This window comes from Camelina sativa, chromosome 1, assembly GCF_030686135.1.
Source record: "Camelina sativa cultivar CO46 ecotype springtype chromosome 1, ASM3068613v1".
In the NCBI taxonomy this organism is placed as follows: Eukaryota; Viridiplantae; Streptophyta; class Magnoliopsida; order Brassicales; family Brassicaceae; genus Camelina; species Camelina sativa.
The window spans coordinates 15076666-15100976 of record NC_141880.1 but is presented as its reverse complement, the minus strand read 5'-3'; the positions used below and the strand labels follow the sequence as shown (position 1 = coordinate 15100976).

General features: G+C 36.9%; 5 protein-coding genes and 1 long non-coding RNA gene across 10 annotated transcripts; 3 read left to right on the top strand and 3 right to left on the bottom strand.

Annotated features, from left to right (window-relative positions):
- The first annotated feature begins 4237 nt into the window (after positions 1-4237).
- Positions 4238-6126, top strand: LOC147949951 (uncharacterized). The gene is made up of 5 exons (XM_087511495.1): positions 4238-4460; positions 4566-4858; positions 5040-5167; positions 5263-5921; positions 6119-6126. The coding sequence occupies exons 1-5, from the start codon at positions 4238-4240 to the stop codon at positions 6124-6126; spliced, it is 1311 nt and encodes a 436-aa protein (XP_087367621.1).
- A 49-nt stretch (positions 6127-6175) lies between these two features.
- LOC104708748 (uncharacterized) lies at positions 6176-7738 on the top strand. Its single transcript, XM_010425368.2, has 2 exons — positions 6176-7088; positions 7164-7738. Exons 1-2 carry the CDS (start codon positions 6221-6223, stop codon positions 7736-7738), a joined length of 1443 nt encoding a protein of 480 aa, XP_010423670.2. The 5' UTR covers positions 6176-6220.
- A 465-nt stretch (positions 7739-8203) lies between these two features.
- LOC147949950 (uncharacterized) lies at positions 8204-8719 on the bottom strand. The gene is made up of 2 exons (XR_015598531.1): positions 8562-8719; positions 8204-8479 (listed from the first exon to the last, which is right to left on the bottom strand). It is a non-coding gene; the product is annotated as an uncharacterized LOC147949950 (long non-coding RNA).
- A 791-nt stretch (positions 8720-9510) lies between these two features.
- On the top strand, positions 9511-14158 carry LOC104708738 (protein CHROMATIN REMODELING 35-like). Of its 2 annotated transcripts, XM_087459298.1 has the most exons (6): positions 9511-9892; positions 10232-10923; positions 11056-11226; positions 11628-11786; positions 12091-13847; positions 13934-14158. In XM_087459298.1, exons 1-6 carry the CDS (start codon positions 9856-9858, stop codon positions 13935-13937), a joined length of 2820 nt encoding a protein of 939 aa, XP_087315424.1. In that variant the 5' UTR covers positions 9511-9855; the 3' UTR covers positions 13938-14158. The 2 variants fall into 2 exon arrangements, with proteins under 2 accessions (XP_087315424.1, XP_087315430.1); XM_087459304.1 differs by lacking the exon at positions 13934-14158 and having other exon boundaries at positions 9685-9892; positions 12091-13851.
- Positions 14102-16880, bottom strand: LOC104792330 (BEL1-like homeodomain protein 7). Its single transcript, XM_010518464.3, has 5 exons — positions 16250-16880; positions 15433-16041; positions 14958-15337; positions 14807-14867; positions 14102-14718 (listed from the first exon to the last, which is right to left on the bottom strand). The coding sequence occupies exons 2-5, from the start codon at positions 15988-15990 to the stop codon at positions 14263-14265; spliced, it is 1455 nt and encodes a 484-aa protein (XP_010516766.1). The 5' UTR covers positions 15991-16041; positions 16250-16880; the 3' UTR covers positions 14102-14262.
- Positions 16881-18533: 1653 nt separating this feature from the next.
- Positions 18534-22323, bottom strand: LOC104792318 (uncharacterized). 4 transcript variants are annotated; one of them, XR_015562362.1, is made up of 12 exons: positions 21384-21638; positions 21181-21290; positions 20983-21052; positions 20724-20874; positions 20491-20628; positions 20099-20238; positions 19899-19946; positions 19689-19785; positions 19296-19471; positions 19073-19194; positions 18886-18962; positions 18534-18783 (listed from the first exon to the last, which is right to left on the bottom strand). XR_015562362.1 is itself a non-coding variant. In XM_010518437.3 (12 exons), exons 1-12 carry the CDS (start codon positions 21573-21575, stop codon positions 18670-18672), a joined length of 1449 nt encoding a protein of 482 aa, XP_010516739.1. In that variant the 5' UTR covers positions 21576-22323; the 3' UTR covers positions 18534-18669. The 4 variants fall into 4 exon arrangements, 3 of the variants coding, with proteins under 3 accessions (XP_010516739.1, XP_087315418.1, XP_087315422.1); XM_010518437.3 differs by having other exon boundaries at positions 19689-19799; positions 21384-22323; XM_087459292.1 differs by having other exon boundaries at positions 19689-19799; positions 20983-21077.
- Positions 22324-24311: the final 1988 nt, after the last annotated feature.

Sequence of the window (24311 nt, the reverse complement as noted above, 5' to 3'; positions counted from 1 at the left end):
TGGAAAATGGATAAGATTTTTGGGCTATATCAAGCCCATCACATATTTGTTAGGCCAAAACTTTAAACATAGAGTTAATAACTAATACAACCAAACTATACGATTGAAATGTTATTAATCTATTACATACATGGCCATTATAGGATCATCTTGACAAATTCTTTACTTGATTCAAAATACATTTTTTACTCCCTTTTATGGTCCATAGACGAATTATAACAACAATCCAAATTACTGTAAACTATATTTTCAAAAAGAAAATAAAAAAATATTTAGTTTTTGAAAACAATCCCGCAAGTACGTACGGGTCTGAATCTAGTTTATATCTTTAAAAATGTGTATTATTTTATCGTCCAACACGGCAAAATTGCATAGCTTAATCTTTTGACAAAAATAAAATGTTGACTTTCTTTTGTTTTAATATTCAAATATTAACTATGAAAGTCTTCTTAACATATTTTGTAATCAATACAATGAAACTTGGATGTTTTTCACAAGGTGATGACACATCAGCTTTAACAGTCAAGTTGGTGTTGACACATCAATTAAAATCAATAGCCAATAAAAACATTTTAATTAATATAACTAAGATTTTTAAACCAATAAAAAAACTATGTGACACTAGACATATCAATTAGGCCCAGAGTTCGAAGGCTGGTTCGGCCCAACCCGGCTTTGAAAAACACTGAGCTCGGACTTAAATATATGTCCAAAAAATTGGGCTTTTTGGACTCAGTCCGTTCGGGCTTAAGAATTTTAGGACTTAGTCCAATGAGGCTCAGACCGCCCGAAAAGCCCTAGAGCCTGAAGGATGGTCCGGCCCGACCCGGCTTTGAAAAACACTGAGCTTTGACTTAAATATATATCCAGAAAATTGGGCTTTTTGGACTCAGCCCGTTCGAACTTAAGAGTTTTAGGACTTAGTCCAATGGGGTTTGGAACGGCCCGAAAAGCCATTAGACAAATATAATTATATTTTTTTTAACATGATTGTTTGATTGCAATATTTGATTGTAAATAAAGTTTAAAACTCTAATCTTAGTTTTCATATTTACTTAATACCCTTACTAAATATTTTTAAAATCTTTATCTGTGATATTTTATATAAATTATCTATATTTTTATTTGGTTAAAGTATAAAAATTTATTTGGTCTTAAGTTATTTACTTGTTTTAGATTAAGTTGGTTTTAGTGAATATAGATGAGTTATTTAAGTTTTGATTGATTTGTTTTATATTGCACCTTTAAACATTGCTTTTTAAGACATGTTATAAACTAACTTATAAGTGTGAATTTTTTATCTGTAAGATAAGCCCGGAAAAGCTCGAAAAGTCTTGTAGCTCTGTTAGAGCCGGACCGGACTTTGAAATATACGCTCGAAAATATTTTGGACCAGGCCGAGAAGGGCTCAAATATATGCAGGTTTTGCGGATTTCAAGCCGGACCGGGTCGAGCCAGGCCGATTGACATCCCTATGTGCCACATCACGTTGTCTTTCACTTCATAAACTCTTACAGACATAATAAAAGAAAAACACCAAGACTCTAATTGTTTGTTCGTCTCCTTCACATTAACTTCTCTTGAATTCAGTTAGAGAGAAGGAACAAAAGAATCGTCACAAAGATTTACCTTCAATGAAACAATCAAAAAGAGAAGAAAACGCATGACTCATGCGGCAAGATACATTGAAGAAGCTTAGGTCATTGTTAAAGAGGCAAAGCAATCTCACCAAATTCACCTTTGATTAATTCTAACAATAATTTTATCAAAATCTACAGAAGAAGAAGCGAAGTTAAAGATTAGGATAGGGAAGAAATTTGAAAAGAGAGAGAGAGAGAGAGAGAGAGAGAGAGAGAGAGAGAGAGAGAGAGAGAGAGAGAGAGAGAGAGAGAGAGAGAGAGATAGTGATGTGAAGATGAAGGAAGAAGATAAGAGAGACATAGAGATATCAATTTCTCAGGCAAGTCCCTCCCTAACCACACAATTGTCGTCTGATATACAAAAGATTAATAAAATTCACGAAAGAGCAAGTTAGGCATGAAAAAATTCATTAATTTCTTTTAGAATCGTAGGTCTAATTGAGGTAAAGATGTTGTCTGTGTAAAATTGATTCACCTCTTTTTTGTTGACTTAGGTCTTAAATGAAGATGATATTGAGCAAATTGATGCTTTGGACTATAACGTTTTTTTTTTCAAGGTTTAGTACAATAATGTTACTTACTACTACTGCAGAACTCTCTATGTAAAAATTATCATTATTTATTTCCCTTTCGATCTTAGTAAATTTCAAAAGCTTCATCTTTGATTTGTAACAAACAACAGATGATAGATTGGAATCATGATCGGTTATGTAGTTGCAATATCTAAAATCGTTGGAGGCGTTCTTCAAGATATGAGTTATGGACAAAACGAAACAACTAACACATGCCATATAGAGAACACCATTAAAAACAGAATCGCCACCTTCATATGAGAAAGTGATTCAAGATGTTTGGTTCAAACCGTTGATTCTCCTAAGCATGGCCAAGACTTCAAAGCTTTATAAAGGATATCGTGTGGAGAAGTTGACAATGATTTAAACCAAACACTTTATTCTAAAGTCGTCAAGCTAACTAATCAACGTCCACGCTAATAATACTTACAAAGGAAAATCTTATCTCGGTTTATCATGTTGTATTGGAAAATTGAACTAAATTGGATGGCTTCAATTATTGAGCTTGATTGACAAAAATATTGTACTTGGTAGTGATATATATATATATATATATGTAATGAGTAAGTTTGAATTATAATAAAAAGTCACATTTATATACAATATCATCCAATTTATATATCATTATAGTAAATTTGAATGTTTATTTATCTAAGTAATTAATTTTTCTAAAAACCATTTATGCGGACTCACGTACCAATGTGTAACAAAAATTACAGTAACCACAATTTGTTTAACTCTAATTTTTTCTTCAATTTTTACTTTGAAAACTACAACAAATTATAAAAATACGAATACAAAAAAACATATTATTAATCACTACAAAAAACTTTATTAATTATGATATATCTGATTCCAAACAACATAAAAACAAATAGTATTCCAAAAAGTACAAAATAAAATTAATAAATAAAAACTAATCTAAAATAATCTGCGGCGTAGCGCGGGTACCAACCTAGTTAATGTTAAATAGAGAAAGAATCATTTGGTATTAAAGAGATTATGCATATTTTGTGGTTTGTATAATGGCATCTCCAACCCCACTCTATTTTAGAGTCAAAAGTCTATTATAGAGCAATATTTGCTTCAGATTGCTCTATATATAGAGCAACTCTATTTTCATCTCTATTTTTTTACACTAACTATCTATACTATTAAAAGGGAAGCACTTTTTCAAGACAAAAATGACACATCAAAATATATGACATAATATGCCCCTGAATAAATTTAAAAGCATACAAGATAAGAAGGACATTGAAGTAAATGTCGATGTAAAAAATCACGGATCCTTCTCTAACCCGGGTGTAATTAATTCGGATCATTTATAAGCAATTCGGAGTCAGATTACATAATAGTATAACCAAATAAAGTCTTTATGCTTCAACAAAGTCTCGACATTTAAATTAGTGCGAGTGGGCCAAACGTGTAATATCCAACAATCCATTACCAATATACGTAATAAATACAGTGGTCCAATAGATCGAAATATTTCCAAACACAACATAATTCTCTACATAAGAAAAGGTAATGACTACTATAATTACGAAGATATTGTATACCATAAACAAAAACGAATACCAATACTAAAGGTTAACAAATATATATTTATATATTCATTCTCACGCAAATGAAGCATTTAATAATACCAATACTAAAGAAACACAAATATATATTTGTGTGTTCATAATCATGCAAATGAAGCATTTAATAATTAGGTAAAATCAAACATTAGCAAAATTTCGTATATCACTCATGTTGAAAAGGGAAACTAACCTTATGTCCCAGTCACTCAAATTAAGACATTTCTAACTAGGAAATGATAATAATTAGCATAATTACCGGATGCAATGTTTCCAAAAACAATAAGAAAATATTACACTAAATAAATTCTACTTACCATTATTGTTTTGCTCATTAACTCGCAACTTAATTGGAAACTGTACAACTATATATAATTCGAATGAACAAGGTACCAAATTTTATTTACCAGCTACTTTTGTTGGGGGTCCAAGATATATGAGAAATATGTATCTGGATGCAATGGCTATATGTCAGCACTATGGATTTCCAGACTTATTCATCACATTCACATGTAACCCTAAATGGCCTGAGCTGGTCAGATATTTTGGTACTCGAAATCTGAACCCTGATGACAGGCCAGATATTATAAGTAGAGTTTTCAAGATGAAACTAAATTCCTTCATGGACGACTTTACCAGAAAACATATCCTAGGGAAGACAGTTTGCTGTAAGTTTACATGCCTTAGTTTTTATTTAATATTTTTGATGTTGAGTACTATGTCATGTTTGATATATATATTTATCTAACCAATGTTTTTGCTAATTATTGTAGCCATGTATACCATCGAGTTTCAGAAAAGAGGTCTACCTCATGCTCATATCTTGCTATGGATGCACCCAGATTCAAAATTGCCAAAAGCTGAGGACATTGACAAGTTGATATCCGCTGAAATCCCCAACAAGAATAAAGATCCAATACTTTTCGACATTGTAAAGGAAACAATGATTCATGGCCCTTGGGGAGCTGTTAACCCAAATTCACCATGTATGGAAGAAGGGAAGTGTACAAAGTTTTATCTAAAGAAATACGTGGAGCATACAACTGTTGACAAAGAAGGATTTCCGGTTTACAGAAGAAGAAGGAGCAAAAATTTTGTTGAGAAAAATGGGTTTAAGTGTGATAATCGCTATGTTATACCTTACAACAAAAAGTTGTTGCTAAGGTACAGAGCTCACATTAATGTAGAGTGGTGCAACCAATCAGGCTCTATAAAAATACTTATTCAAGTATATAACCAAAGGTCAGGATCAGGTAGTGGTTGTTGTTGAACATTCAGAGAAAACTACAGTTACAGGTAACACTAAATCAAGTTCAAAAAATTCTGTTTCTGGGGAGAAGCCGAAAAATGATATACAAGATTTCTTTGGTTGCAGGTTTATCCTATCTATACTATTTGAATATAGATAATATTTGAGATATGATTTCACATTAATAAAGGCAAATATCAATAACTCTTCTTGTGTACCAGGTACGTATCTGCATGCAAAGCAGGGTGGAGGCTTCTAAAAAATCCAATACATCATAGATCAATATCTGTTCAGAGGCTATCATTTCACCTAGAGGGGCAGCAACTGATATACTTTAAAGCTGATGATGAGGTTGAGTATGTTTTGCATAGATCAGAATTACTAGATACTATGTTTTTGGCTTGGTTTGAACTAAACAAGGTTAGTGAGATAACAAGGGGTTTAACCTATGTTCAAATTCCTGAATATTTCACGTACGATGGGAAAGAGAGGCAATTTAATTTGCGCAAACGACCAGGGAAAGCTATAGGGAGGATAAATTATGTCCCAATTGGGTTTGAAGATGGTTATTATCTAAGAGTTCTTCTTAATGTGCGATTAGGACCACAAAGTTATGATGATCTGAAAACGGTCAAGGGGATTGTTTACAAAACATATAAAGAGGCATGTTATGCTCTAGGATTACTAGATAATGATCAAGAATATATTGATGATATATTGAGGACAAGTCATTGGGGTTCTGAGAAATACCTTCGTTATATGTTTGTTGTCATGCTACAGTCAAGCAGTTTATCCCAGCCAGAATTGGTTTGGAACAAAACTTGGGAACTTCTTTGTGATGAGATTCAAAGGGAGAGGCGATTATACTTTAATCAGCTAGGTAATAATAAATTAGTTCAATTAAAATTGTTAACTCATATTTACTATATATTAAATTACCGTACCAATAATATTTACTTTTCTTTTTTAGACCTAATGTTGTCAGATGAAGATAAACAGAGGATTGCACTCCAAGATATTGATAACATATTGAGAAGGAACGGAACAGCTCTAACAAATTTTGGTTCGATGCCGCAGTTGCCTGAAGGAATAGTTGATAACACCAATGTGCAGATCATTGATGAACAAAATTATGATCGTGATGACCAGAAAAGAAAACATGATCAATGGTTGCTTCAGATGACTGAAGAGCATAAGCATATTTATACTGAGATTGTAAACGCGGTTGATAACGACACTGGTGGTGTATTTTTCGTCTATGGTTTTGGAGGTACTGGGAAAACATTTGTTTATAATACTCTATCTGCTAGATTTAGAAGTAGAGGGGCCATTGTACTCAATTTGGCATCCAGTGGGATTGCTTCACTACTGTTAGCAGGTGGGAGGATAGCTCACTCAATGTTTGGTATCCCGTTAAACCCTCATGAGTTTAGTTTTTGTCACCTTAAGCGTGGAAGTGATCTTGCAAACTTAGTGGAAGAAGCATCTTCAATAATTTGGGATGAAGCTCCAATGATGAGCAAACATTGTTTTGAGTCATTAGATAGAAGTTTGTCTGATATTATTAGATGTGAAAACAATAGGCCTTTTGGTGGAAAAGTCGTTGTGTTTGGAGGTGATTTCAGACAAGTTTTGCCGGTCATTCAAGGTGGTAGGAGGGCAGAAATTTGTATAGCTGCACTAAATGCTTCTTATATTTGGGATAATTGTAAAGTTTCAAGGCTTACAAAAAATATGCGCCTAATGTCTGGTAAGCTGAGTATGACTGAGACAAATGATATTAACGAGTTCTCAGAGTGGATTCTTGCTGTTGGAGAATGTAAACTCTCGGAGCCTAATGACGGTGAGGTTTTGATTGATATCCCCGATGAGTTACTAATAAACAATGCAAGTGATCCCATAGAAGCAATAACCAAGGAGGTTTATGGAGATCCAAAATTATTGAAGGATAAGACTGATCCTAAATTTTTCCAAGAAAGAGCAATTTTGTGCCCAACCAATGAGGATGTGGGCATTAACAACGACTTTATGCTTGACCAACTAGAAGGTAAGGACCTATTCTTCTATTATGTTGTTTTAATAATCTTACAGCTATTATATAACTATTAAAATCTCTTTGTAGGTCAAGAACATATATACTTAAGTTCAGACTCTATTGAGCCTTCTGATAAGCGTTCTGCCAACAATCCAGTGATGACTCCAGAGTTCTTGAACATCATAAAGGTTTCTGGGATTCCGAACCACAGCATTAGGTTGAAGGTTGGATGTCCAGTCATGCTATTAAGGAATATAGATGCAAGAGGTGGGCTAATGAATGGTACACGTTTACAGATTACACAAATGGCAGAATTTGTTTTGGAAGCTATTATCATTACAGGAGATAGAGTTGGAGATAAAGTGTTGATCCCACGATTATTGTTAACTCCTTCAGATACAAAACTTCCTTTCATCATGCGTAGAAGACAATTGCCATTGGTTGTCGCCTTTGCAATGACCATTAATAAAAGTCAAGGACAGTCGTTGAGCAACGTTGGTTTGTATTTACCCCGACCATGTTTTTCACATGGCCAGCTCTATGTTGCTTTATCAAGAGTTATTTCTAAGAAGGGGCTTAAGGTGTTAATCGTTGATAAAGATGGGAAACCACAAAAGAAAACCATGAATGTGGTGTTCAAAGAAGTTTTTCAAAACATATAGGCAATTTCTGGACACGAAGTAACTTATGTTACTTAGGTATGTATTTATTTAAGTATTACACTAAGTTTTAGAACTTATGGTTTACTTTATATTGCTTTGGCTTATTCTCGGTTGGCTGAATTACAGGTAGGTATTGGTGAAGGCGTGAGTGATGATCAATGGTGGATTTATGTGTCTTACATGAAATCAAATTGTTTAAGTTGCTATACATTCTTTTTATATCTTTGCAAACATTGCATTACCTATCATGTTGAAATCTATTAAGACTTTCAGTTGGGACCTATTTTTTCATGAGATTTGTCTAAGATCGGTTCAACGCAGTTTTTATAAAGAAAGAGTCTACAATAAGACATTAGATTCCTAAAAATGTCGTAGAGGCTTCAAGATTAATTATTTGGATATCGGAGGAGTTTGTGGATTCAAGAATAGTATAGAAGTAGAGCTGATGGTAAAATTTTATAAATATTTTTCCTGTTAATCATAGATAATGATAATATGACAAAGCAATATAATCAAAAGAGGAGGATCCCGATTTAGATTTCAATATTGTCATCATTGGGGATCTAGAGATTAATTTGAGAAACCTATTTGGAAATTTCCTTAATCTAATTTTCATCTAAAACAAATTTCAGATAATTGAGTAAGTTAACCGACATGATATAAACGATGGCGAACCTTGCTTTGGGCGTTGATCGTGGACTACCCATCTCAATTTTGATCCATTGATTACTTGCAAGAAAACTAGATTTATGAAAGAAAATGAAAACCTGATAGAATTCAAAAACCCACCAACAATACAAATTAAGAAACTGAAATTGCTTACCTTGCACTATGATAACACACATAGTGTTGATCTCACTAGATTCGGCCAATTATTGATGAAATTGGATGCCGCTTGATGTTTCAATCGAGTTTGTTTTTGTGGACGAAAAAGGTTCAAATTTTCGCCTCTTCCCGTCGGACTATCACCGGAACTTTTTCCCCTTACAATCAGTTACTTTGTTTTTTTTTTTTGGGTTTGGTGAATCGGTTTCCATGTTTTATTGGGTATTACAAAGAGATTATTGTTTTGGACTAAATCGAGCCCAATTATGAGCCCATAACTTTTTGGTGGGACTAAATGCAATAGATTTAAATTATAGGATTTGTAGTCTAATTATTCAATTATAGGTAGCTCAATCAAATCTAGATTCCCAAAAAAAAAAAAGTATCTTAATCCTATGCTCTATAAAGTACTACAATAACTTGGACAATAATCAAGAGTACAATATCCATGTAGTTTTCGAGTTCTACTCGCTAACGCAGTTTAATTGAGAAAGATATGATTTTGATAAAATTAAAAAAAAAAAAAAAAAAAAAAACTATACTACATTCACATCAAATCTTCTATACTACATTCACAACACATTCTCTACTCTTTTTTATTCTCTATAACAAATTATAAACTCTAACCAAAGAACTATAAAGAATTGATTTCCTTTTCTTTAAAAGTTAAACAACTTTGACATAAACCAATTATAACTTAATTTCAAACATTTACAGACACAAATACAAAAAAAAAAAAGCTTGGTTTTTGAAAAAAATCTCGCACGTACGTGCGGATCCGGATCTAGTTGCTCTATTATAAAGTTACTCTATTTTAGAGGAAAAAAATATATTGGGGATTGTTTAAGGACAATAACAACAAAAAACCATAATAAAACTTGGTGAAAGACAAATAAAATATCAAACGTTGGGTTATATATATTTGGACTAATGTTAATTTGTTTTGAATCCCTCAATAATTCAATATCGAGCTTGATCTTAAACGGTAGAGCGGTGGCACCAACGGCAGCCTTGGAGGTTTGTTATACACATCGAGAAAAGTTGTAGGTGTTAATTCGAATTAGTAGTAAACTCAAAGGCTTTTTATGCAAAATATTTTTTTCCCATAGTAGTTTAGAGTCGAACCGGGTCAGAGAATCAAAATCGCTACAACTTCCCAAGTCAGCTTCGAAGCACGAGCGAGCGAGGCAAACCCAAACAAACCCAGCTTTTGCTTCGTTCGTTCTCTCATCTTCGATTCTTGTTCGTCTTCCTTCAAATTCACCTCGAAATTTCCAACCTTTACTACTTTAATGGAGATTCTCCAGCCCGATCAAGCTTACTCTAACGGTATCTCTCCCTCTCCCTCCTCCACTCTCACTGTTTATGAATGTTCTCAGCTAAAAAAGTTAGGTTCTTTTGTATGATTTTAGTGCCACTTCCTTATATGCATGTCGTTCCCAGACATGATTTTGTGTTTATTCTGGGAAATTACGAAGATCTTTGCAATGTTGGTTGTTTGGGTGTTTAGACTCTTGCTGACGTCTGGTTCATTTTCTCATCTTTGGGTCTTTTGTGATGGAAATGTAATTTAGGGTTTGTGTGGAATTACCAACTGGTTGACTTTTTAGCTGTGTTGGTCATTTGGAGAGTAATGTATGTGTGGCTTGTTTTGATTTTTGATGACAGGGTACTATAAGAATGTGCGTAAAAGGAAGCTGAATCAAGTTGATGATGGAGTCCATGTTGGTTCTGTTACACCTGAAGCAAAGCGGGTTAAGTGCTCATCAAAATTTATTGATTTTTCTCAGCCATTTGCTGTTAGCAACATGCTTGAAGCTTTGGAAGGTGGTAGATTTGGGAGTGTTACGAAAGAGTTGCAAGAGATAGCTGATCTGAGGATGGACTTAGTTAAGAAATGTATATGGTTATACCCATCTCTAGCGGATACTGAATTTGGAGGAGGTAAAAATGAGACGATTGAGTTGGAAAATCAACAGGTTGTGGAAGCCGATGTCATCAATTTGGATGATGATGATGATACTGATGTTTCAAATAAAGCTCTCTGTGTGGTTCCTTCATCCGAGATTGTGAATCTTGATTCTGATGATGAGGGCAGCGAGAGTCCGAGGCCTAAGTATCAGTTTCAGTCAAGTCTTGTGCTGCATCAGATGAGTCAAGGGGATGTGACACCAGTAACACCGCAACTCAATTTCGAGGAGGTCAATTTAGGGAGGGGCATGGAGATGCCTTCTTCCATCAAGCGCATTGAGATGCCTTCTGCCTTCAATGGCATGGAGATGCCTTCTGCCATCAAGCACATAGAGGTGCCTTCTGCCTTCAATGGCATGGAGATGCCTTCTGCCATCAAGGACATGGTGGTAAGTTCCTTTTTTGGTCAAGCTATCTGGTTCTGCGTTTAGACTTGATTAAAGGTTACAAATTAATGTCACCTGTATTTACAAACTAGCCACAAAAGAGGTTGATTTTTTGTTTACTTGTAATTTTCACAGGAGGGACAAACAAGTAGAGAAAAAGTACTTCCCATAGAAAATGGTATGGTTAACGATAAAGGTGTTTACGTGGGCGTTGAGGAGGATGACAGTGACAATGAATCTAAATCAGGAGATGAGGATCTTGGTGATATCTGGAATGAAATGGCCATGTCAATAGTGTGTTCCAAGGTATATATGTCTGAAGATTTTGTTAAGATGGAACTGAAATTTCAATCCTTTGCTTTTCCTCCGAGAGAAGGATTGAAATTCATCTTGTTGTCCTATATATTAACGAAAATAGAAATTCATCTTGTTGTCCTATATATTAACGAAAATAGAAATTCATCACAAGGATCTAAATATGGACTCTACGTTTGCATAAATTGTTTCCCTACTGCAACTGTGCATTCCTTTTAATACTGAGACTGGGTATCCCTTTTGTGAAGAGGGTTCTGCTCTCTCTTAATTTTAGATTTCTTGCATCTGAGATATTTAGTAGAAAGCTCATGTTCAGAACTTAGCTCCTTAAATTTAATGTTTTATTTCCCACTTTTCTTGCTTTGTTCATTGAGATTACGATAAACGTGCAGAATGTAGCCGGGGAGACTTCACAAAAGGAACCAAAGGCAGACGTAGTGGAAGACTGTGAGCACTCGTTTATTCTAAAGGACGATATGGGTTCTGTTTGCCGTGTCTGTGGAGTTATTGAGAAAAGTATATTAGATATAATCGATGTGCAATTCACTAAAGTAAGTATCCTTTCCTTTTCTGATACGAAGCTAATTTGTGCTTTGATGGAAAAGTATGTTTCGTAGTGCTCGAAATTTTATTGGCACAGTAGCGGTAGGACTTCTTCATACATGTTTTCTATTTCCATTACCTCCATAATGACTGTGCTTCTGAATTCTGCTCATCCAACTGACGTGGGAACTTTATTGTCCATAATGATCTATTGGTATATGGTCAAACTGGATGCTTAGCGCAAAACTTTTATCCCTAGTCAATACTGGTGGAGCTTCTAATTTATTTTTTCCTATAATGATTTTGTTGTAGGCAAAAAGAAACACGAGAACATATGTTTCTGAAACCCGGAATAAAAGGCTTGGCGACTCTGATGTTGAACTTAAGTTATCTGAAGAAGGGCTGATGATAGGTGGACTTTCTGCTCATCCACTGCATGCTAACAAAATGAAGCCTCATCAAGTTGAGGGATTCCAGTTCCTTTGCAGCAATTTAGTGACAGACGATCCTGGTGGTTGTATCATGGCTCATGCTCCAGGTTCTGGAAAAACCTTCATGATTATCAGTTTTATGCAGAGCTTTCTTGCAAAGTATCCTCAGGCTAAGCCACTGGTTATACTTCCAAAGGGTATTCTGTCTACTTGGAAAAGAGAGTTCGTGAGATGGCAAGTTGAGGACATACCACTGCTTGATTTCTATAGTGCTAAAGCAGATAACCGTGCACAGCAGCTGGCTATTTTAAAACAGTGGCTGGAGAAGAAGAGTATCTTATTTCTTGGGTACGTGCAGTTCTCAACAATTGTGTGTGATGATGCAAGTACTGACTCACGTTCTTGCCAGGAGATATTGCTCAAAGCACCTTCAATCCTCATTTTGGATGAAGGACACACTCCAAGGAATGAAGAAACTAATATATTGCAGTCCCTCGCCCAAGTCCAAACACCAAGAAAAGTTGTCCTCTCTGGAACGCTTTATCAGAACCATGTAAAGGAGGTTTTCAACATTCTGAACCTTGTTCGACCCAAGTTTCTCAAATTGGATACTTCCAAATCTGTTGTGAAGAGGATACTGAGTCGTGCCCCATCTGGTGTCAAGGGGAGACTTACTGGAAACAGCAATTCAGACTTGGCTTCGGTGTTCAATGAAACTGTGGAACACACCCTGCAGAAGTGCGAGGATTTCAAGGTGAAAATTGCCGTAATCCAAGATTTGCGGGAGATGACCAAGAAGGTGCTTCATTACTATAAAGGAGATTTCTTAGATGAGCTTCCTGGACTTGCTGATTTCACTGTGGTTCTTAATCTGTCTCCAAGGCAGTTGAACGAAGTGAAGAAGTTAAGGCATGAGAAGAGAAAATTTAAGGTTTCTGCTGTGGGAAGTGCAATTTACCTTCACCCGAAGCTGAAAGTTTTCTCTGATAAGTCTGATAATGTCCGTGATGATACAATGGACCAAATGCTAGAGAAGCTAGATGTGAATGAAGGCGTCAAAGCAAAGTTCTTCCTTAACTTGATAAACCTGTGCGACTCAGCTGGTGAAAAGCTCTTGGTGTTCAGCCAGTATCTCATTCCACTGAAGTTTCTTGAAAGACTAGCTGCTGTAGCTAAGGGATGGAAAGAAGGGACAGAAGTTTTTGTTCTTACAGGCGAGAGCAGTTCTGAGGATCGTGAGCGTGCAATGGAAAATTTTAACAATTCGCCAGACGCCAAAATCTTCTTTGGTTCGATAAAAGCATGTGGAGAAGGTATCTCGCTTGTGGGAGCATCTCGCATACTAATATTGGATGTTCCGCTAAACCCTTCTGTGACCCGCCAAGCTATTGGGCGAGCGTTTCGACCTGGACAAAAGAAGATGGTGCATGCATACAGATTGATTGCTGGGTCATCACCTGAGGAAGAGGATCACAACACTTGCTTCAAAAAGGAAGTTATCTCAAAGATGTGGTTCGAGTGGAACGAGTACTGCGGCTACCGAAACTTTGAGGTAGAGACTATCGATGTGGATGAAGCTGGTGATAAGTTCCTTGAAAGTCCTGCCTTAAGAGAAGACATAAGAGTTCTCTACAAAAGGTAAAATCACTTTAGATCAGCTCAACACATAACTCTTTTAACTCACATTTCTCTGTTATTGAACTTTCTTAATGCTTCCCTTTCAGGTAAACTCAGACAGAAACTTCTTCCGGTTTCGGACATGCTTAGGTTTTAGAAACCTGTCAATAAGATAACTTCGGATGGACTCTTGTGAATTTTTTAAAAGTTTGTTAGCAGTTTAAGTGCAGCTTCAAGCTTCGTTTCAATGTCAAACCTTTTATCCCATATGCCTCTGACCATATAATTAATCTATTATATTAACCAGGAAGAGTAAATTGTTTTCAGTCTCAGATTGTGTTCATCATCTCATCATGTTTTCTCGTTAATCTACAAATTCATTTTCTGGGTTTACTTTCACAAAAGAATACATTTCTACACCTTTCTAATCTCCTCATCAAGCTACAAAGTCATGCAGCAATTTTGAAGAGCCAAGCCGGTGCTGGTGGTTGTGGGAGTTTAAGTATTGGAAATCGGTTCCGGAGATGTTATTTTCGTAATTATCTATCCCACCAGACATAGGAACATCGCCACGAGCGTCAGAATTTTGAATCCCCAACGTTAAAGACATCCCACCACTACCTTTCCTTGTCATGTCAGTCACCATCATGAACCTGTCAGCACCACGAGCCACCGTGCTTTGTCCCATGCTGCTGCTTGCCACACCAGATGCATGTCCGTTGTTGGAACTAGACTCAGTTTGATGCTCTTGAATCTCGGTGATCTCTGGTGTGTTTTCAGAAGACAGGTTGGGATCATTCTCCTCCAATGCTTCTGTGAATTCCTCCTTGTACATCTCCTCCACCATTGGTTTCCACAGACGCACACGCGCATTTATGAACCAGTTCGACACCTTTCAACAGTCATCAAACAAAACAATGAATAATGAAGACAATAAAAAGAAAAGCATTCCATGACACAAAAGCTAACAAGTACAATACCTGGCTTCGGCTCAACCCCGTTTGTCTAGCGAGCATAATCTTGTCTGAATCCTTTGGATAACTAAGTTCAGAGTTTTAAAACAAATACAACTGGTCAGAATCTCTTGTGATCAATCAAGAAATTCACAAGTGTAGTAGTATAGAGACTTACGGGTGGAGGAAATGCTCAAATAGCCAAGCGCGGAGAACCAAAACAGAGGAATCAGGTAAACCGCGTTGAGGCCGCCAAGTGTGAGGTTGCATCACACCTAACCGCTGCAATGCTCTTTGTTGCCTAACCTGTTGATCAACGTTCCTTAATCTGCTAATCCCCACTCCTCTCCCTTCTGATCCATCATGTTCCCCTCCTAAACTTTTCCTTACCACCAAGATTTGTCCGGATATCGCATCCCTTAAGCAACGAAAATGCCTTGAGATGGTCTGAAGCGCAAGGGCCGTGTACGGTTTGGCTGCTCCACATCCAGCTATTACATCGAAAGACGACACAACTATCTGCATCTGATGGTAATACTGCTTGTATTTTCTATCCACCTTTAAAAAACGAAGAATCAAAACAGCAATTTATGTTACCAAGAGAGATAAGTTAAGACTTAAGACCATAGAGGATATGCTATAAGGCGGATTACCTCATCTAATATCGATAGAAGTTTCGACAACTTGCTCTGCAGTTCTTGTCTCTCTGCTTGAGGGATTTCAGCAATATTCGTCTGAAGAATCTTCTCTTTCTCTTCACCAATCTTGTCTCCCTCTGGCTGAAACTGCTTCAGAGCTTTCTTAACATTTACAGCTTCATCAAGAAGCTGTTGAGCAGCCTTGAGATACTTGGAGTTGTGAATGGTTCGAGTCAAGCCTGGAACAACCCGTGTTGCATACGCATTGTTATTATTCTTGCTTCTGGATGTCTCAATCTGCGAGCTGAGGCCAAGACGCATCATCACAGGGAAACAACTCCTATCATTGTCTTCTTGATCTCTCCAAGAACCAGAATCTTGAACCTCCACCATTTGTGAAGCTCCACCAAAACTTGACAGTGCTTGAATCTCTTTTGAAGGTGAGACATCATTGTTAGTTGATTCTCTAGGAAACGTCTCTGAGAAAGAATTCGTGTAGATCGTTGCGTTTCCAGGGACATATTCTGGTCTGGAATAAATCTCACTTGAGCCACTTCTGTAATAGGTTGCCATAGTGTCCTTCTTCTTATGACATCAGATCATCACCATCAAACAAGGATTGTTCTGTTTCAGAATAAAACACATTCAACAGTAAGCCCTTTTACTTTCACATTATGTTATAAAAATCTTTAATTAAACAAGGAAAAAGAAATGATTTTTTAGAAATTGAACCAATGAACAAGGAGTGTACAAGAAACATGTGAATCTATTATCTCTCTGCATTAACATAAGAATTTAAAAATGAGAAAGAAAGGATAGATTAAAAAATTACCAGGAAACCATCAGCTGGCTTGTGGGTGTTAAAGGAGACAGACACTATGAAATCTCAAATTGAAAAAGGAAAAAAAGAATAAAATTGTTTTGTTTGAAGTCTTGATGATCCCAAGAACACAAAATTGACAAACAAATCCTTATCTCCCCAAAATCAAAATTTTTGAGAATATAAAATGCTTTTACCCCCAGAAAAAGATTCAAGAGAACAAAAGACCCATCTGTCTAAAGCAAGCTTTTGAGTTTCCCCTTTTGAGGTAGAGTAGAAGATAATGGATGATCTCTTTAAAGCTGGTTGGTTCTTGAACTTGCTTCTTGTTCTTCTTCTTCTTGTTTCTTGTTTCCTGGAGTCAAAGATAACAAAACCAAGAAAACGTTTAAAGAATAAAATTAAGTTAAGGAGCTTCTGTTCTTAACAACTAGTTGGTAGATCTATAAACCCCATCTCTAAACCCTAAAGTCTCTCTCTCTCTCTCTCTCTGTCTCTTTCGTCTCTGTGGCCTTTTGTTTTTGTTTGCTGCAACAAAATTTGATTGGAGCTATAAAAGCCTACCATACAATTATTTTCTGTGTTTTTTTTTATTAATAATTTTTGTTTGGGTTGAAAATATGATATATATTCCTAATTGGTTACTAAAAGTAAAGATATTCCTAATTCTTCTAAGATGATTTGTATTCATCAAGCATAGTTTTGGAGAATAAGACAAAATACATTTTCATATCTAGTTTTGGGTGCTATACAATTTTAAAATATTTCATTGTCCGATTTGTAAACCAAAGATATTTTTCTTTGTAGACTTTAGTAGTCTCATCATCTTTATTAGAGTGGGAATAATTTGTGTAGCCTGATCAAAGTTTACACACGGATGTATTTTTTTCAACACCTTTTTATTCAAATAAAAATAATTTCACTTTTTTTGGGTAAGCTTTTTACAGTTTCTTCTTCTTTGTCTTTAAAGTTCATTTTTTCAACATTTGAAAACTTTGTGTCATGGTCCACATGCCATACTATATAGTTGCATTTGCAATATACAACAATTTTTATAAGAAAAAATATAAAATGAAAACAACAAAACGCATATTCTTATGAATTAATTGCCCACTCAGCTTTGTCTTATTGTGCCCGTAGATTTTTTAGGTATTTACGGATTAATACCTTTTCTTTCCACAATGTTTCTCTTCTGTTTTAAACTTTTACTTTCTTTCTCACTGAGTGTACGTCCATATCTTGTCATGGATGAATGAAACTTTTACTTTCTTCTCTATGAGACTAGGTCCATATAACATATTTAAGAAGCGGAAACAAAATGAGTAAATGCCAACTCCAAGACATTTTGTAAGTCTGATTTGTGGTATAAGGTGGTATGAAAATGACAAGAAATGATGGTAAGAGATATATGTAAATCTAGTTAAAATAAACATGTGTGGTGAGCAATGTTAGTGTGATTAGAAAAATGGTGGTACCACCTCGTCATACTATCATCAAAGTGAAAGGTTTGTAAATTTATATAGAGGATGTAGGACGTGGTACACATTAAACCACAGCGGTATTGATGCAAAACATAAGTGTATATATTTTGAATGGAGAGACCATAATAGAAAAGAAAAACAAAAAGAATTTTTACGAAATACATACAGTTGAGTTTTTTTTTTTTTTTTTGGGGTAAAAATAGTAGTCTTTTTACTGAAAAAATATATTGCAAATTTCGAGATTAAAAAAAAAATCGAGAATAAAGACGTCAAAATTAAAAGAAAAAAATCATTTGGGGTGAGTAAGAGAAGAACGTGAATTGATGGGTGGCAAAGGAAAGAAGGGGAAAATGTCTGAATTGGGACAGAGATGGCAGAAGCAGAGAGAGACAGAGAGACTTTGACAATGGACAGAGTCGAGTCAGTGGATAGGGAAGAGTGACTTAATATATACGACCAACCAACCCATATTATTACTAAAAAAAAAAGTAATAAACAAAAATAATAATGGAAGATCTACATAGGCAATAATCTAATAAGTCATGAAGCCGGGAGATTTGGTTAATACCCCTACTTAGTAGTTAGTACTTACGTTGAATTTGAGTTGTATTGCCTTTAGACTTTTAGTTAGGAAATTAATACACAGACAAAAGACAGAATTGTCGTCGGATGAGAAGTAATTAAGTAATGTCTTCTTCTTCTTTTAGAGATCGAAAGAGTTGTTCACTTTTTATGGACGTGCCTGTCCCAACCCTACATTTAAGCTATTGAATCTGTGCATAGGATTGTCACAGAACCTTATAATTTGTAAGAGATGGAAAAGAAAACAAACTTAAAACTAAATTGACACAGTTTGTGATTAGCGATACAAAGAGATGAAGCAAAACCCCAAAGCCTTTGTGGCAAAAAATGGCGGGTTTTAAGATTCATTTAAAATATTATAGACAAACCTTATGAGCTTTTCTTTGCTCTTTTCCATACAATAACAACACCGTAGAAATCAGACGAGGCCAACAAGTCCTCTCCATGGTTCCACGCAACACACATTACTGGAAACCTGTGACCCTGCAGTATCCAATTCTCACAACTCGTGAGTCCGGTTTCCTATAATGTATAATCCATCCAACAAAAGTTTCAGATAAAGAAGAAAAGAATATATTGTTTAACCTGTAGCTTGTTTACACATGTGTGCTTCGGTTTGGTTAGATCATAGAAGTAGACATTCGAGTCTTCGCTCCCAGCAACTGCAGTTTCAAACACGAAGAAACGCAGAGCACATGACTAGGAGTGCTAAAAAGACCTAAGCATCTACTATAGCCAGTATAATAGGTGAATGACGGATTGAAATTCAAACCTATGTATTCTCCTTTCTCTACGGATAATAGCGGGCAAAACGATGCTTGGATTCTGTGTATTCGCGGGGCTAGTTTGAGGGAGCAACGCAAAGTTAGATAACCTTTTATCTGAAGGGCAACACTGCATCACCAACACAAAGCAGAACAATCAATCACAAGGATTTATAAGGAAAAACAAAGAGAACAAATTCAGAAACAAAAGTGGAAGTTCTGTTGCTGAACCTAAAGAAACACAAGTTTCCGTCCTGAGTACATGTGAGCAGAACAGGACCTGATGCCAGTAGGGAGAAGCTTCGGTACTTCACAGTTGTGACAGGGGATTTGTGATTAGTACGATGGCGATGAGACCGGGATAATGAACCTGTATGCGAATCCATGCTCACTGAATACACCGTTCCCTGCAATTATTAGTAACTACCTTGTCAAACTAACGTAAAAATGCCACAGAAATCTTTATTTAGTCAAAGAAATGTCAAAAGCATCATGTAACCCGTTCTAGCTATAACGAACAATGCAAAACTTAATGTCAGTCTTGACCACCACATGTGTAACTGGCAATATATCAGACCATCTCCCTAGTTAATATCTTTTGACATCAGTACAGAGAATAGTTACCTGCCCATCCCCACAGAAAATAATTTGGCCAGTGTGATCATGGTCCATAGATGTCACCGCATCTTCGAACAACAATTTCTTAATAATTCTCCCTGTGCTGAAATTAAACACCTACTTTGTCAACAAGAGAGATGCAAGGCATCAGATAAGTAAACAGTTGGAAACACACAAAAGCAATACACCAATCTACTTAGCTACAAGGAGTAGTACCGTGAGTTCCTTGTTTGCATTGCCAGCAGAGAGGAAATTGTTATTAACCTGTTGAAAAGATGAAAATGGAATATCTTTAATAAAGAAGCGAGAGAAAACCACAAATTTCCTCACACAGTATATGAGAAGATATTCACTATCAAAAACAACAAGTTGCAACAAGAGAAAAATAAACAGATGATAAAAAGATAGCAACTTACAGGGTGGAAACGGATACAAAACTGTGGGGAGATTCCATATATAACTCTAATACAAACGCCTCTTGACAACTCCCATACTCGTATTGTCTTATCAAGCGATGATGACGCGATGTATTGATTGTTTGACGAGAAGTCAAAATCTGAAGGTATTTGAAGAAACAATAAAGTAAGATGCTTGAATTTATACTTTGAGATAGGATCTAAAAGGAATGTCATCCATAAACCCTTATCGATTTCTTTTACACTTCCCACTCAAATCTACCCCTAACAAAGCATGTTAAATAAGTACTGTGCATCATATTCTAAGAGTTTCGAAGAGCAAGTTCAGGATAGCAGACAGATCTTCCCAATATACAGAAAGAAAAAAAAGAAACAATACCAGTCAATCTAACCTGTGACATCTTTCGAGTGTCCTGTCAACTGCTTGAGGACAGAAGGCTCTTCGGAGAGACTGCAAACTGTTAAGCTTCCATCCGATGCCCCATACGCAAGTAGATCAGAACTCATGTGGCCAAACTTGAGAACAGTAACTGCATAATAGTTAAACAGACTCACTCTTAGAACAAAAAAAAAAACAAAAACTGAGTCAAGAACACAAAACCAACAATAAATTTTTTTAAAATACCAGAAGATTTGCATTGATCGAAAATGGAATGCATTCCGACAAAAGAATAAGCATGTTCAACACCACCACGACGATATGAACTATCACCATCACTCAAGCTCGAGCTAAAACTCGCCCTGCGGCTTGAAACCTGATTGACACTCCGTAAATCCTAGGAACAAAACACGAACTCCAATGATCTATTCTGATAATTCCAGTGATCTTTAAAGTCTAAACTAGGAATCCAGTAAGTGGTAAAGAATGGATAAACTCTACTTACCCTACTAGAAGTAAAGCTTTCAGCTTCAAACTGATGAGAGAGAGGACCCGTAGAAGGTAACCATCGACCACTGAAGCATCAACCAGTAAATTACCCTGATGTCAGAATTATATTGGGACTTATAAATCCGCAGAAAACACAGAATTATATGTATGCTGGTAACAAGTACAAAAAACTCAAAAGGGCTAAAGATAGAACCTGTTCCCTGGACTACTTAAGAGACTAGGCGTTCGTTGATTCTCCCATTTCCTAGGTCTACTAATGAAATTACGATAAGCAACATATCCTTTCCCATTGCATCTCCAATCCTTTCAAAATCAACCAACCACAGAAGCTCTTAGAAATTAGTAGAATCAGTCAATTGTATATAACATAAATGTGATGAAAGAGAGCTTTCTCACATAACGGCGAGAGATAGCACCAGATTCAGCTTTCCGATGGAGAAGAATCCGGCGGATTCCGACGTACTGTGGATCTGATTCCGATGTTGTCGGTTGCATCATACAGCTCAAAAACTCGAGATCCTTTGATTGTTTCTTCGCTTCATCTTTCTCGCCGATCTCTACCTCTGCTGATCCGTGTTTCACCTCCATTTTTTTTATCAAATCTTCCCGAGCAATCCTACCTTACCTTACGGTAGATCAATTGATCAGCAGAACGAAATCATCATTTTATTCAAACAAAATTAAACTCTGCAGATCGTAAAAGAAAGATGAAATTTTACAAAATCAGAAAACTAAAATAACCGAAAGATAGCGAATTTATTACAAATAAAACCCTCTATTTTATGAAAATAACAAAAAAAAGGCCCAACAATACTCAGACGAAAAAAAGCAAAAGCTAGCGCAAAAACTGAAAACTCTCCCAGGCACCTTCCCCGAGAAAGTATGAAGCAAGCTATTATCCAGATCTCAACCACTTCTATCCTCCAATAGGAACCCCCAAGCCTTTACCCGCTGGACATTTGCAATCATGAGAGCTGTTCTTCACGTTTGCTACCCTTCTCCAACCTCGGCCACCTCCAGATCTGATCCAAAGCATTAACTTCGACCCAACAAAACGTCCCCAACGACGTTCTTTCCTGCATTTACTCTAGTTACCGTGAGGATCAAGCACCTGTGAGCTTTCGTTTCACCGCCTTTCATCTTGTTTTCAAAACTTCGGCACAAACGGTCACCTTTTATCCATATCTCCTTGTTTCCAATCTACAAACATGTCAAATCGCATCCCTTATCACCTCAAAGGCAAGGAGCCTGTGAAAGGTTTTTCTCCACCCCCATGTAAACGGATAAAAGCTCCGGAAGTAGATACCTCGGATCTAATCCGTGAAAACTCTCTTACTCTCATAGGAAGACTCACCAACCCAGCCGGACAAAGAATGTGGGCTCTCTTCCTTTTTCTTATCAACAGGTGGAATCTACGAGGGAAAGCAACGGGAGCTGATCTGGGACAAGGTGTTTTCCCATTTAAATTTGATCTAGAGGAGGATATTATGCAAGTGCTGGCGAACAGACCTTACCACTTCGATCAGTGGATGATCATCATACAGCGATGGGAACCAGTTATCTCTCCATCTTTCCCTTCTTCCCTACCGTTCTGGCTAGAAATCCAGGGACTACCTAAGCATTACTGGAAAAAGGAAATGGTCCACTCCATTGGGGAAGCACTGGGTGAAATTCTGGAATGGGAAATCTCTTCTACATGCATACATCTCAAGATCTTACTCAATGGCCTGGAGCCCATCACGAAGGAGACCATTATCGAATTCCCGGATGGTAGTGAAGCTGTTATCTGGTTGGAATACAAAAACCTTAAGAATCATTGCTCTCACTGTTTGAGACTGACCCACGATAAATCCCAATGCCCGGGCCTACAAAAGACAAACAAGGATCAAATTAGGCAAAGCAGAAAAGAACCAGCTTCCTCTGAGCAGAGAACAACCTCGAGAAACTACTACACACCTCAGGATAACTTCCTCCCCCCTCGAAACCAATCACAAGTCTCTGGCAAGAGTCAACCTCCTTTCCCTAGTTTCAACCAAAGGAAAATATCCTTTGCAAACATGAACAATGACTCGAGATCTCTCTCGACGGTGAGACGATCCCCTACCTCTGTCCAAAAACACTATGAATCCGCCAAGGTGATCCCCTGTCTCCTTATATTTTCATCATCTGTATAGCGAAGTTCTCTCTCGCCTCTGTCTAAATCCTCAAGCACAAGGCACCCTTCCTGGTCTGAAAGTCGCAAAGAAGAGTCCAAGAGTGAATCACCTCCTCTTCGCTGACGATACTATGTTTTTTATCCGCTCTGATCATCACAGCTGTGCAAAGCTACGCAGTATCCTCCAAAAATACGAAAGAGCATCGGGTCAGAAAATCAATCTAGATAAATCCTCAATCACCTTCTCTACAAAAACTTCCCCATACCTAAAGGACCAAGCGAAAAGAATACTAGGCATTTCAAAGGAGGGAGGTCAAGGAAAATACCTTGGCTTACCGGAACTGTTTGGCAGGAAAAAGAAGGACCTCTTTGCCTCCATTGTTGACCGCATAAAACAGAGAGCACTCAGCTGGTCTTCCAGATTCTTATCCACAGCCGGAAAACTAACTATGCTTAAATCGGTCCTCACTGCTATGCCTTCATACACCATGTCTTGCTTCCATCTCCCTGCTTCTCTCTTCAAATGCATCAATTCTGCGCTCACTCGTTTTTGGTGGGATGCTAGTACTGAAAAGAAAAAGATGTCTTGGTTGGCGTGGAAGAAGATGACAAAACCTATCAAGAGCGAGGGTCTAGGCTTGAAAGACCTACAGACCTTTAATAAAGCTTTACTGGCAAAGATCAGCTGGAGATTGATCACAAAACCCAATTGTCTCCTTGCTAGAGTTCTGTTGGGAAAATATTGTCACTCGGTGTCCCTACTTGAATGCCCTGCTCAAAACTCTGCCTCTCATGGCTGGAGAAGTATCTGTCTAGGTCGGGATCTTATTATTCAAAAACTGGGGATGCTAGTGGGTTCCGGCTCCTCAATCCCTCTATGGCAAACCCCGTGGCTCTCCTTGTCTTCCCCACAAGCCCCAATGGGACCTCCAGCGGAAGCCCATCAGAATCTTAAAGTCGCTGACCTTCTACTACCAGGAACATGTGACTGGAACCTTGAACAAATACGTCATATCATCCCACACCATGAAAAGGAGATCCTCAAACTCAGACCAAGTGCAAATGGGGCTCCAGATATTTGGGCTTGGCTACCTACACCTAATGGTATATACTCTGCTAAATCAGGGTATATTGAAGCTTCAAAACTGGAGTTTGAACCCGCGGACTCC

Coding starts and splice junctions, on each gene's coding strand:
- LOC147949951 (XM_087511495.1), top strand. CDS start 4,238: ATGTATCTGGATGCAATGGCTATATGTCAGCACTATGGATTTCCAGAC. Junction 4,461..4,565: donor CCTAGGGAAGACAGTTTGCT/GTAAGTTTACAT, acceptor TAATTATTGTAG/CCATGTATACCATCGAGTTT. Junction 4,859..5,039: donor TTGACAAAGAAGGATTTCCG/GTTTACAGAAGA, acceptor ACCAAAGGTCAG/GATCAGGTAGTGGTTGTTGT.
- LOC104708748 (XM_010425368.2), top strand. CDS start 6,221: ATGACTGAAGAGCATAAGCATATTTATACTGAGATTGTAAACGCGGTT. Junction 7,089..7,163: donor TATGCTTGACCAACTAGAAG/GTAAGGACCTAT, acceptor ATCTCTTTGTAG/GTCAAGAACATATATACTTA.
- LOC104708738 (XM_087459298.1), top strand. CDS start 9,856: ATGGAGATTCTCCAGCCCGATCAAGCTTACTCTAACG. Junction 9,893..10,231: donor CGATCAAGCTTACTCTAACG/GTATCTCTCCCT, acceptor TTTTGATGACAG/GGTACTATAAGAATGTGCGT. Junction 11,787..12,090: donor TCGATGTGCAATTCACTAAA/GTAAGTATCCTT, acceptor ATTTTGTTGTAG/GCAAAAAGAAACACGAGAAC.
- LOC104792330 (XM_010518464.3), bottom strand. CDS start 15,990: ATGGCAACCTATTACAGAAGTGGCTCAAGTGAGATTTATTCCAGACCA. Junction 14,868..14,957: donor TTTGAGCATTTCCTCCACCC/GTAAGTCTCTAT, acceptor CTCTGAACTTAG/TTATCCAAAGGATTCAGACA. Junction 14,719..14,806: donor CGGGGTTGAGCCGAAGCCAG/GTATTGTACTTG, acceptor GACTGTTGAAAG/GTGTCGAACTGGTTCATAAA.
- LOC104792318 (XM_010518437.3), bottom strand. CDS start 21,575: ATGGAGGTGAAACACGGATCAGCAGAGGTAGAGATCGGCGAGAAAGAT. Junction 21,291..21,383: donor GTGCTATCTCTCGCCGTTAT/GTGAGAAAGCTC, acceptor TGATTTTGAAAG/GATTGGAGATGCAATGGGAA. Junction 19,195..19,295: donor GGAAACTTGTGTTTCTTTAG/GTTCAGCAACAG, acceptor TTGGTGATGCAG/TGTTGCCCTTCAGATAAAAG.